The sequence below is a fragment of the Eulemur rufifrons genome, chromosome 13 (genome assembly GCF_041146395.1).
Source record: "Eulemur rufifrons isolate Redbay chromosome 13, OSU_ERuf_1, whole genome shotgun sequence".
NCBI classification, from domain to species: Eukaryota; Metazoa; Chordata; class Mammalia; order Primates; family Lemuridae; genus Eulemur; species Eulemur rufifrons.
The window spans coordinates 10,623,826-10,637,471 of NC_090995.1; the positions used below are offsets into that span (position 1 = coordinate 10,623,826).

Genomic DNA, 13,646 nt, shown 5'->3' on the forward strand with positions numbered 1-13,646 from the left:
GCCCTGATTCTGAACACCCTCCACCCCCGAAAAACTTCTCAAGGTAAAATCTTTATAAGAACTGGCTAATATTTATCCAACTTAGGTTATTATCTCAGATAATATCTGCCGAGACTATTATTAGACTGGAAATGGCTTGGAAAGTGATGGCAGATTAAATACTTCATGGTACTTCATAAAATGAAATCAAAATAGTTGTAGAAAAAAGAATGAGGTTGATCTGTGTGCTCTGAACCAATATTTAAGATGTATTGTTAAGCCAAAAAGAATAAAAGGAGCACATTGTGTATAGTGGACTTCCACATATTTTTAAAAAGGAGACATCTAGGCATATAATATTTCTGAAATACTTCACAAGATATTAGTAACAGAAATTGCCTCTAGGGATGAGAAATAGAGGCCTGGGAATCTAGACTGGTCAAGACTTAATACTTTTGTGATACCTTTTTATAGCATTTGAAATTTTTATTTTATGTATATACATATATTGCTTTTTTCAATTAAAAATAGCTCAGTTGTAAGAGAAATACAATATTATACATCAGACGTTATGATGGAGGGGTTAAATATTTGAAAACTCATTAGAAGGGAGTATTCCTTGTGAGCAGTTGTACAAATAGATACTTACTATAACAGCAAAATTTATCTCTTTCTCTTACATCTTGTACAGCTTACAAAGAGTCCCACACCCACTGTGGAACTTAGTGCCCGTAACAACCTTTTGAAATAAGTGTGACAGATACTAAAGGCAGCACTTTACAGATTAAAACAAAATGAAACAAACAAATAATAAACCCTAAAGTTTAAATAAATTAAAAACCTTGAGCATATTTTAAGGAAAGAAGTTTGGAGTCATTACCTGACTGTGATTTAGTAGCAACCTGACATTTTACACTATTAAGAGTTACCAAAAAGTTTACTGATAGTATTTTTAAAGCTTTCAACAATATTCCTTGCAATGTTGATCTCTTAACTAAGAAATTCTTGCATAAAGGAAGAAGGAGGAAGGAAAAAAACCCAAAAACTTCTTGAAACTCTTTGTGTAAAATATGCCTAATATTAGAACATAAATTGTCAACTAATGACTGGTTGAAAATTAACGTTAAAGAAGTTGCATTCATAAATTCACTTTATAGATTTCTAGCTTTGAATTGGCTAAATGGAAAAAGTGGGAGATTACAAAGCATCTCTACCAGATCTCGAAAAATACCCTATACATTTATGAGTTAGGGTCATAGTTTCTCCAGTTTCCCTGGGATAATCAAAATTTACACCTCCTGTCCCTATGTAATTACTCACATCACCCCTTCCACTCTCAACAATGCCCTAGTTTAGATGATAAATTATGTCTCCATCCTATTAAAATATCACCTAAACTTTTGTACCCCCATAATATGCTGAAATAAAAAAAATATCACTCTGTATTCTTATACACCATTAAGATCCTCATTTTCTAGGATTTGGTCTTCACCTCAAGCCTAAGAATTACCCTCATATATGCAGAAGCTGAATGATCTTTGCTCACATTGTAACTGCATATATGACTCCCAAGTAAGAAAGAGAAGTTTTCCAAAGCATTACCCACTGGCAATTTTGGCTTTATTAAAGAGATTAATAGCAGGAAGGGAGTCTTAGGGTCTGGTTCAGAAGTTTTGGCATATTGAGGTTTAAAACGAAAACGTGAACCAAATTTGACTTGGTGAGACTGATATGAAGACACATTGTTGACATCACTTAGCAGAGTTCTAAACATAGAGCTTGAAAAGTGACACTCCCCCAGAGTCCTTCATTCATATATTCATTTCCTTATTAATATTTGGAGAGTGGCTACTGGAATCCAGACACCGTTCTAAGCATTGCATCAGGTTTGTTGATAGTTTTAGGCACTTTGTTCTAAATTTCCAGTGGTTTGCCAAAATGTAATCTGATATGTCAGATTTTAAGATCAGATGTTATCCATCAGATTTTGTACATCAACCAGCCTCTGAATTCTTTCCTGAGTAGCACTCTTTAGAATTTCTGTAATTTATAACTACTCTGATCATTAGAAAGATTATTCCCGTGGCCCAGATAGGTTAAATAGTTGCTGTGATTTTTTTTCATGTTACAAATATATTTCTTCCATAGAACGAGCAAATAAATCAGCAGCCAAGCTGGATATCACAGAATATCATCTTTTACTCAGGAGTAAGCAGACTGTATCTACAGAATATGTAACTACTGGAGGCTTAAGGCAATGCCACAGTTGCTTTTAAGATGTGTTTTCTTGCTACATTCTCTAAAGCATATGACATTTAAATTGAAATTACTTAGTGATTACTTGAGGTTTCCGTGTACTTTTTTATGTTTAGATTTACACTTTTAACAAAATATTTTCAGAACAATTTCTTTTAACATGCATGTACCAAAGGTCATGCGTTAAGATCCTCTCTATGCAGGCGCTGGAACTTGGTTCCGAATCCGACAGTTCAACTTGATTCCCCCAATTGTTTCTGTGGATGTTTACCTGCATCTTCTGTGTATTTCTCCCCTTTCTTTACTTTCTTGGACGTCTTTATTTCCCACCAGTTACTCACCAAATGTTTTACAAAAGGAATTTTGTGCGTTTTTCTTTCATTCTAATCATCACTGGTTGAGTGGTTACTATCACTGCCCTCACTGTCACTGTCACTGTCACTTCCATTGTTGTTGCCATTACCAGACTTGCTCTGGCTGTCACTCTCATCACTGCTTTCAGATGTGCTGTCGCTGCTGTCACTGCTGTCGCTGCTGTCACTGCTGTCGCTACTATCGCTGCTGTCACTGCTGTCATTGCTGTCACTACTGTCACTGCTGTCACTATCGCTGCTGTCGCTACTATCGCTGCTGTCACTGCTGTCACTACTATCGCTGCTGTCACTGCTGTCACTGCTATTGCTGCTGTCACTGCTGTCACTACTATCGCTGCTGTCGCTGCTATCACTACTGTCACTGCTGTCACTGCTGTCACTACTATCGCTGCTGTCACTGCTGTCACTGCTGTCACTACTGTCACTGCTGTCACTATCGCTGCTGTCACTACTGTCACTGCTGTCACTACTGTCACTGCTGTCACTACTATCGCTGCTGTCACTGCTATTGCTGCTGTCACTGCTGTCACTATCACTGCTGTTACTGCTGTCACTGCTGTCACTGCTGTTACTGCTGTCACTGCTGTCACTGCTGTCACTGCTGTCGCTGCTGTCACTGCTGTCACTGCTGTCGCTGCTGTCGCTGCTGTCACTGCTGTCACTGCTGTCACTGCTGTCACTGCTACTGCTGCTGTCTGATTTACTGTCACTGCTATCGCTGTCACTACTGTCACTACTGTCACTACTATTGCTGCTGTCACTGCTGTCACTGCTGTCACTGCTGTCGCTGCTGTCACTGCTACTGCTGCTGTCTGATTTACTGTCACTGCTATCGCTGTCACTACTGTCACTACTGTCACTACTATTGCTGCTGTCACTGCTGTCTGACTTACTGTCACTATCACTGCTGTCACTGCTATTTGATTTTCTGTCACTGTCACTACTGTCACTGTCACTATCACTACTATCACTACTGTTACTGCTATCACTGCTGTCACTACTGTCACTGCTGTCACTATCACTACTGTCACTACTATCACTGCTGTCACTATCACTGCTGTCACTACTATCACTGCTGTCACTACTGTCACTGCTGTCACTATCACTGCTGTCACTACTATCACTGCTGTCACTGCTGTCACTATCACTACTGTCACTACTATCACTGCTATCACTGCTGTCGCTACTATCACTGCTGTCACTGCTGTCACTGCTGTCGCTACTATCACTGCTGTCACTGCTGTCACTGCTGTCACTATCACTACTGTCACTGCTGTCACTGCTGTCACTGCTATCACTGCTGTCACTGCTGTCACTATCACTGCTGTCACTGCTGTCACTGCTATCACTGCTGTCACTATCACTACTGTCGCTGCTGTCGCTACTATCACTGCTGTCACTGCTGTCACTATCACTACTGTCACTGCTGTCGCTGCTATCACTGCTATCACTGCTATCACTGCTGTCACTGCTGTCACTATCACTGCTGTCACTACTATCACTGCTGTCACTGCTGTCACTACTGTTGCTGCTGTCACTACTATCACTACTGTCACTGCTGTCACTACTGTTGCTGCTGTCACTACTGTCACTGCTGTCACTACTGTTGCTGCTGTCACTACTGTCACTGCTGTCACTACTGTTGCTGCTGTCGCTGCTGTCGCTGCTATCACTGCTGTCACTGCTGTCATTGCTGTCACTATTGTTTGATTTACCTTTGCTGCTGTCTGACTTGTCATTGTCATCACTCCCATTGTTATCATTGCCATTACTGTCACTGTCATTAGAGTCTGATGTGCTATCACCATCATCACTTCCTTCTTTCGAGTCACTGTCATTGCCATTATCTTTTGAGTCATCTGAGTTATCAGAAGCATCTCCTCGGCTACTGCTGTCGTTGTCACTTTCTGAGTTAGCATCATCACTGCCATTAGACTCGTCACTGCTGTCAGGATCATCTCTCTGCATGGGTCCATCATCAAAATCGTAACTGTCATATCCATCACTATTGCTCTCACTACCTGTTTTCCTGGGTTCAGCTTTATTTCCTGGTTCTGATTTCTGGCCAGGTCCTTGTATGGTGTCAGCCTCTCCTTGTGTCTGGACACTTCCTTTGCCCGTGCTCATTCCATGCTGTCCTTTACTGTCTTTACCTTCATTGACTTTCCCAGCTTCTTTGGTAGTATTTCTGTTGCCACCTTTGGGACCTTTGATTTCTATTCCCTATGGAAGGGTGGAGAAAAGAATAATTAATTACTTAATATTTGCTGCAAAATTGCATTGATCTAAGGAAGAAGGACTGAGAAAAGTGACCATTGGAATGGGAGTTCAGCTTCCAGTACTTCACAAACAGTTACTTATGAAAACATACTTTATTCAGTATTTACAAGTACTCTGGTGTTTAGATTCTTTAACAACGGATCCCCATTCCTGCCCAGTAGGAACTTTTTTTACAAAATTGCATGGTGAATCCATTATTTAGCATGAGACTTTTCTAGAACTGTAACCAAATTTTTGGCAATGTCTGATTTTTAAAATTGTTCTGTATCAAAGTCTACTAAGGACTCTAGCTTTCCCATTAAACATTCAAATGGTATGGATGCAAAAATACACAGATGCTTGTCATGATTTATTTTTGTGATATCCTCAGTGGATGGAGAGGAAGAATTTAAACTGCCATTGAGAGAAATCGCCTTCACAAACCAACCTTATCTTGGCTCTTCCCAATAGCATTTGGCTCTGATTCTTTGGTGATTCCATTCTCAACACCTTTGCTTTCTTGGTGACTGAGTTTCTGGGTGTCCTCTATTCTTTGGCTACCATTGTCTTCTGGAACACCATCAGCATCCTCCTCACTCTTGGAGGTGTTTTCTCCATCAATGTCATTATGGGGACCTTCTTTGTCTTCAGGGTCATTGCCTTCACTACTAATTGAATTTTGACCTATGCTACTGTCATTGTCATCTTCTTCGTCATGGTCCTGACCCTCCTGGCCCTTGCTGTTGTCACTGCCCTCTTCTCCATTCCCTACATCTTCACCTTCATCATTACCGGAACCCTCATCTACATCCTCATCTGCTCCATTCCCGCTAGGACTCCCGTCAGAATTATCCAGACCAGCATCTTCTCCATTGCCTGGAGTTACTTCAGCTTCCTTGTTCCCATTCCTCTCGCCTTCTATCGGCGGTGTTATTGCTCCTGTACCATTCCCATTTCCACAGGAATTATTATTTATTTCATCCTCATGGCCTGTACTATTATTGCTTCCAGCTACTTGGGTTCCATCTTCTTGGGCAATAGTGGCATCCTCACTCGGACTTGTAGTTCCAATAGCCCCATTTGTAGCCATATCAGTATTTCCATCAATATTGCTTCCATTTGCTGCTCCAGCATTGTTGATGACGCCATTTGCTGTGGTGTTATGTTCTCTTCCATGTATCCCATCATGACCGTATGTTTCTGGTTTTCCCGTGCCCGCATTCCAATCCTCAGTAGTCCCCTCTCCATTTGCTACTGTAGAGGAACTCTTCCCTCCTGCTTCTGCCCACTCAGAGCCATCCCCTTCTCCTTTGTAACCATCTTGAGTATACCATTGCCTTCCTCTTTCACTGTCATGCGTGGGGACACCACTTTCTCTGGTGGTATTGTTGGCATGGAACTCATCCTGTAAAAGAGAAACAATTCAAAATAAATTATAAGTATCAATCATTTTGAAGTAAAGCAGACTGCAATTGGAGGGAAGTTAATAGAAACCAAAAACAGCTTAGGAATAGAAAATAAAAGGAAACACATTTTATATCCTCTACCTGTATTGGCACTTTTGATTTTTCTAGAAGACTTAAATTCACAGCTTTTTCAACAGCGTGTCTCTCCAATGGTTTGATTTGAGGAACCTGCCAAAGGGAAAACACTGGATATTGAAAACATTCCTATTTTGTGTATATGTGTTTGCATGCACACAAACACACATTTTTCCTTCAATAAAGAAAAAAATGTATAACACAAAGGCCAAAGGATCATCTAATCAGGTAGAAAAGAGAAGTGGCTTCTTACAACATTATATAGAATTTAAATTGGGGGGATGGACACGTTTGAAGCTCTGACTTGGGTGGGGCAAAGGCAACATGTGTAACCTAAACATTTGTACTCCCGTAATATGCTGAAATTAAAAAAAAAATGCTTACATGCACATATGGAAATAACATTCATTGGAAATCAAGCAGGTGGTGGGGGGAGGAGGGGATGGGTAAATTCATATGTAATGGGTACGATGCACGCTATCTGGGGGATGGGCACATATCACTTTGACTCAAATGGTACAAAAGCAATTGATATAACCAAAACGTTTGCACCCCCGTAATATTCTGAAATAAAAAATAAATAAATAATTTATATAGAAAAAGTAAAGCCAGAATTTCTAAATAAATAAATAGATTGGGCATATGGACATTTTCACCATGGTATTACCAATTTTATTGAAGTATTGACCAGATCATTTATCTCGACTGTCTTTCTATAAAGACAAAGAGATAGACGTTTGGTGGTTTTGCACGTCATGCCTCTTACAGAAGCAAAATCAAGCAAGTAATACACTACTTCTGTGCTCTGGAAGAGCACAATGGAAGTACTGGAGAAAATTCTGAGCTACATAAACACCAAATGTCTGGTATTATGAAAGTATATGAAAATGTTAAACTTAGAAACTGGCTAATAAAATTAAAAATGGTTTAATTGTCCTAATTTTTTTTTTGTGTGTGTGTTTATCAGTAGATTCTAAATTTTCCACACTGAGCACAGAAATCATAACTCTCTGAGTGAAACATTAGTTATCGTACATGTTGTAAAATCCTACCTTTTCCTATTATTCTTTCTGGAAACCTCCTAAACAACATAGACTTTGGTGATATTAGAATGGAATTCACAGAGCATGAAGCAAAGATGGACAAAGTCTCTATGACTTCTGGGCATTAAATGTAAATTAATCTGAATAAATTTTTAAAATAATAATCCTTCTGGCAGGACATGAGTTTCAATTAGATGACTGGGAGTATGAATTGGAGAGCATTTTTGGTTTTGTTGCAACCCCAACGATAGTTCAAAAAGCCTTTAGTGCAAATCTAAATGTTTAGATTCAGCTTATCTGCAAAGTCTTAAGGAAATTCATATGTACGTGTGTATGTCTACCCATGTGTGTGAATATGTGTTAGGTTAAAAGAGATATCAAAATGAGGAAGTTTTCTGAGAAAAGCATACTTACTGGAATGGCCCATGCAACTGCCCAAATGCAAAAATATATAATTATCTTCATTTTCTTTAGGAATAATAATCAGTGGCTGTTTAAAAAAAAAAAAAGAACAGCACAAAATTACTTACAAAGCAAAAGATGATAACCACAGAAATATATTATTTTGATCTGTAAGCATTTGCCCTTTTCCTGGGCAGGGAGTATGTATCCAATGCAAGAAGAAGACTTATGATGTTCCAGAACATACCTGGTGTGGTTTGGAGACATATGGGGGCGTCATCAGGCTCAGCACTAATGTAGCTTCCTAGATTTTTCCCTGCCTGCATCAATGGAGGGGAACAGCCATGCACATACAAAGGACGTAGCCATAACTTTGTCCTTCTTGATGCTGTTAACATCTCTCTCTTCTTTATAGTTTTAATCAAGTATTAACTGATTCTGCTAAGGCCGTGCTTAAAAGATAAAGCACTTGTAATGCTCCCCCCAAATCTATAGAATTTGGCTGTACTAGACCATAAGAGAAGGAAATTACTAACATGAGGGGGCCTAGGCTAGTGGAAAGAACATGGGGTTTGCAGTCTGAGACCTGGGTTCAAATTTTACCTCTGCTACTTTTGTGTAAGCTTGAGAAATTAAAGTAGCTTTATGAAGCCTTTGTTCCCTTCACCTGGGATAATAACAATACCATCAGCTCAGGATTATCCCAAGGTTTGGCAGAAGAATAATCTCTGAGACTTCTCTGACTCCACTTCAAAGGGTGTTTGGTGTCTCTCTTCTTTTGCACCTAGTAGCTTCTACACACCTCGCTGGTAACACATTACACTGTTTTAAAACCGCCTGTCTACTTATAGGTTTCCCTGTCCTTCTGCAAGCTCCTAAGGCCCAGGAGAATGTTTTGGTGATGGTTATATTCCAATGCAAAGTATGGAAAAAGACATTTTATGAATGTTGTTGATAAATAAATATCTATTAATATATGCAATAGCTAACACTGTTTCAGGCATTTTACAATCTCCTAATAAATGATAGCAATTATAATGTGGGACTTCTAAAAACATCATCCTTCGTCCCTGTTAGAATTCATATTCAGCAATGGTCTAAATGTATATTTTTGATAAGTTGGAATAGACATTGTGTAATACATGTGAATCAAAAATTTAAGTTTCTATATATTGCAAGTTGGATTTCTTGATATAATGGTTCTATGACCATAGAGAGGAAAGAAGAGTTTTACTCCTGTTTCATGAACTCCCAGTGGATTTATAGATTCTAATGCTGCAGGTCAAAATGGCCTTGTTCGAATATAATGGTAATAGTGGAAATATAATTTAAAAAGTCAGTGAATATCAAGTGCCATAAGAATTATTGGCAGTTTCTTACAGGAGAAAGGGCACAGTTCCAAAACTGCTGAGAAAAAAAAAAAAGTGCTTAGTCTTGTAGTTGTTCAGTAGGAAGGCAAGAATAGCTAGATGTCCTTCAAAAATGCTATCGATTAAAATGAGGCCAAGGTGACCCCACAACAAGTGTAATGCCAAGCTCTAGGGCATAGATGTTGAAGGCCAGCTGTCTACTAAGCAGGGGTTAGATACTGTACTTTGTACTCCTAAACTTCATTATTACATAGACTCTGCGGAAGGCCGCTGTCAACTGTGATTTGGAGGAGCCACTGTGTCCTGGAAAGGTACCCGTATCAAAGGCCAGAGTTATGTGCACCCTGTTTGCAAGCTGCAATCCAGCAATCTGACCATGTTGGCTCGCTCTCAGCTCCACTCCAGAACAATGACACGATGACACCTGTCACTGTTCGCCAGGGCAGGTAAATGGCTTGAAAGACTACAGCAAGGGCTCTACGTATTGTCAGCCTAAAGCAGAGGCTTCAGAATTATGTGAACCTCCTTCAGATTATTTCGTTTTTCATTAAATCTCACTTATGTCACACACGAAATGAGATTTAGCAATTACCGTTAATTTGGACAAGTAAATAATAAAATAGTGAAAAACAAAGCCTAAATGGAACCTTGTGTGAAAGCCCAAGGTGGATTTTAAAAAGGAGTTATCTCATTTTTTATCAAAACTAATCAAAGTGATCAGATAATTCCCAAATTTCCACCCCAGTTTGCCAATTTTTCAGGAACATGTCTTTCTTTCACCACATCTATCCCTGACAACGTAATTTTCCATTATCCTTTAAAACACGCTCTCCATATGACAAGTCAAAAGGGAAGACAAAGGTCCAATTTCAAAGGGTTATTCACTTCTTAAAATCAACTTGGCTTCTCTGAAATTCAAAGTTCTTTCTAGAGAAATCAGTTGGTTCTGGGTAAAAAGAATGCTCCATCTTACCTTACAAGCCTTCAAAGGGACTGTGAAAAATCCAGAATTTCTTAACTTTCTCTTTGAAGACTGAAAGTGGCACACTGTCCTGGACTTTTGCACGACAATTTTGCACCTGCTGAAATTTAAACTCAGTTTGATAATTTTCTCAACCAATCACTGTTTAGGATCCCTGATGTGGGGTTATAAAGTGTCACCACGTCTATGAAGCACATAATAACTTCCCCACTTCCTTCACCTGCTATGTATTTGCTCACTGAACCATCCAGTTCCAAAGGGACTAGACTTACTTTCACTTAATTAAACAGCTCCTAGGAGGCTGTTTTGCATCTTAAATATAGAGAATCAGTGTAACATATCTGAAAAGAGCCACTTAAACTCTGTCACCCTGACATTTCTTGTCTTGCTAAGGTTGGCAATCTAAGAAAACTCTAGGTTTCTTTGGTAAATACGACTGCCTATTTAAGACCTCTATCATTCCTGAGGTAGGTATTAAAGTTTCTGTGCTATAATTCAAGAAACTGTCTACATACAGCAGCCTTGACATTGCCTGAGGGCTCTCTAACAATCTATAAACAGTAGCCCCCATGAAACCTCTCTGATCTAACCTAAATAAACAGAGACACGAAGCTTAAAGATCTATCAATTTAGCATTCAAACTAAATTTTAAAAATAGATATTCCAAATATAAAAAGGCATACGGCAGCTAGATGTTCAAAGGTGCCTAAAGACAGCAGATTTAGCCCCTAATCTCTCAGTTATCTGTATCAGCTATGAAATGCAAAATAGAAAACCAGACCATATTTCTAACAGAAAATTTGGTACCTGAACTCATGATTTTCTTGAACCCTGGGTGTCCTATAATGCAGGTAATCCCTAAACCATTTCTCCAATTTATCGGGTAAAAACAACTTGTTTAGAATTTTCAGGCATATGCCAATTTTTTTTTATGTTACAATATTGAAGAGTGTGAAACACACAAGACCACTAATACTATATCACTATGCAACAGTGGTATCTCCAGAATTTATATACAGGAAGATAGACAGTATTTATGTACAGTATAAAGCTGCATATGTAGAGAAAGCAGTAAGGTTGAAAGGGAGTGAAGGGAATGGAAAGGAGGATGCTATGTTTGCATGGCAAGCACTTTGATTTTAATTATACAGCATATTTATTTGGGCAGCTTAAAAGTGCCTTACACATTTTAAGAAGGCCCGAGTCTCTCCCAGGGGCAATGCCTTCACCCACACACACACTCACCAGTGGAAGTTGGTGAACCGAACCTGCTTTTCTTTACCTTAATTTGTATTAACATTAGTTATAGTCAGAGATTTCAGTAGCCCTCTCTTAATGATTGATGGACAGAAAATCAGTATGGACATACAAGACTTAAACAGAAGTTTCAGCCAACTTGATCTAGTTGACGTTAACAGAACACTTCATCCATCAGTGGTGAATAAGCATTCTTTTCAAGTGTGTGTGGACCAGTTACCAAGATGGAACATATTCTGAGCCAAAAATAAATCTCAATAAATTTAAAAGGATTCAAGCCATACAAACTAAGTTTACCAACCTCAATAGAATTCAATCAGAAATCAATAAAAAAAATAAATAAATAAAGAACTCTGGAAAACCCCAAATATTTGGAAGTTAAATAGCATACTTCTAAATGGTTGATGGGTGAAAAAAGGAACCAAAAGAGAAATTCAAAATATATGGAATTGGGTGAAAATGAAAACACAGCATATCAGAATTTTCTGGACATCCCTAAAGCAGTACTTAGGATAAAATCTATAGCACTAAATGATTATATATGAAAATAAAAAGGTTTCAAAACAATGACCTCAGCTTTCACCTTAAGAAAGTAATTCCCTATGCTGGGAATCACTGAAGTCTAAGTGGGTCCTTGGCTTCACACAAGAAACAATTCAGGGGCAAGGCGACAGTGTAAAGTGAAAGTGAGTTTTATTCAAAAAGTATAGAAAATCTACTCCACAAACAGAGTAAAGGCTAGTTGTCCCCGTGGAAGAGAACCAGCCCCATGGTTCCTTTAGCCCCTCTATTTAAGCAACAGCTTAATTATAGCCTTAACGAGGGCAAGACTATCCATGTTATTTCTTGGAAAGGGGCAGTGTTTTCCTGGAATTAGCGTGACACCCTCCTTTGGACTGAATATGATCAGACCGAAAGTGTCATGGCGTCAGGTGCACGATGGCAGTGGGAGGTTTCCTTGGAAACTTTTATGGCAACAAGGGTATAATGAAGCTGTAAGGTCAAGAAGTGGTCAATTCCTCTGCCATCTTGGTTCTAACCAGCTGGAGCTTATCCTGCCCCCATCTTGTTTTGATCAGGGTAGTTCAGAACCTCCTCACTCACAATCTGTTTGATCAGGATAGTTTGATACTTTGTTTTAAGACTTCCTCACTCACTCAAGCAATGCCTGCCAGTTCCCTTTCTCAAAACTACAAAAAGATGGAAAAATTAAATTCAAAGTAAGTAGAAGAAAGTAAGTAATAAAGGTCAGAACTGAAATTAATTAAATACAAAACAGAAAAACAACAGAGAAAACCAATGAAACCAAAAGCTGATTCCTTGAGAAACTCAATAAAATTTAAAAGACTCTAACCAGACTAATCAGGGAAATAAAAGAGAAGATAAATTAGCAATATGGGGAATGAGAGAAATGACAACAGTACAGACTTTATAGACATTCTATAAAGATTCTATAACGGATAATAAGGGAATACTATGAGCAACTGTATTCTAACAAATTAACAACTTAGATGAAATGGATAGATTACTTAAAACCATCAAAGCTGTTGGCATTCAGCAGTTTTCAATTCTCTTGCATTTGAAAGCCCAGTTTCTCCTGGGCCTCTGCCTGCGGGCAGGACTTCAAGCCAGCTGAGCTCCCCGTCTGCCGTGATGTGGGCCAAGAGGTTCCCTCCCCAGGATCATGGCCTGAGCTGGGAGCGTGGCCTTCCCATGGGAAAAGGCGTGTCCCTCAAGCATGCTACATCTAGGACCCACTCTCCACTCTGACCTGCCCCTGAATGCACATACACCTCAGTAGACTAATTCACAAATATCCCTTTTGTGCCCCCGGGCAACGCGGTCGAGACCTGGGTGTACAGAATCTGGCCTGCACGCCTGTCCCCCAGGCCCCAGCGATCAATCCCTGATCATGCCCGGGAGAAGGATGCTGGTCCCAAGTCACCCATGGGGTGCCCAAGCTGGATCAATGTTTCTTGGCCTCAGGGTTTGCCCCGCTCTGCTGGAGTCACCAGGTGAGCAGCACCAGGAAGGGCCAACGGGTAGGGAGCTCACAGCCTGAGCACCCCTCAGTCCACTACAGGGCCCCAAAAGGAAAGGTGTCATTCCCTATGGGTGCCTCCAAGTGGTGGCTAAATTGTCTCTCTCGGCAGCCAGGGGTAGGGGAGGGGAATGGGAGAATG

The 13,646-nt window shown here is 39.6% G+C and overlaps 1 protein-coding gene across 1 annotated transcript; it reads right to left on the bottom strand.

Annotated features, from left to right (window-relative positions):
* Window positions 1–2,618: 2,618 nt before the first annotated feature.
* DSPP (dentin sialophosphoprotein) lies at window positions 2,619–7,917 on the bottom strand. The gene is made up of 4 exons (XM_069485595.1): window positions 7,867–7,917; window positions 6,416–6,502; window positions 5,317–6,273; window positions 2,619–4,832 (listed from the first exon to the last, which is right to left on the bottom strand). Exons 1-4 carry the CDS (start codon window positions 7,915–7,917, stop codon window positions 2,619–2,621), a joined length of 3,309 nt encoding a protein of 1,102 aa, XP_069341696.1.
* Between the last annotated feature and the right edge of the window lie 5,729 nt (window positions 7,918–13,646).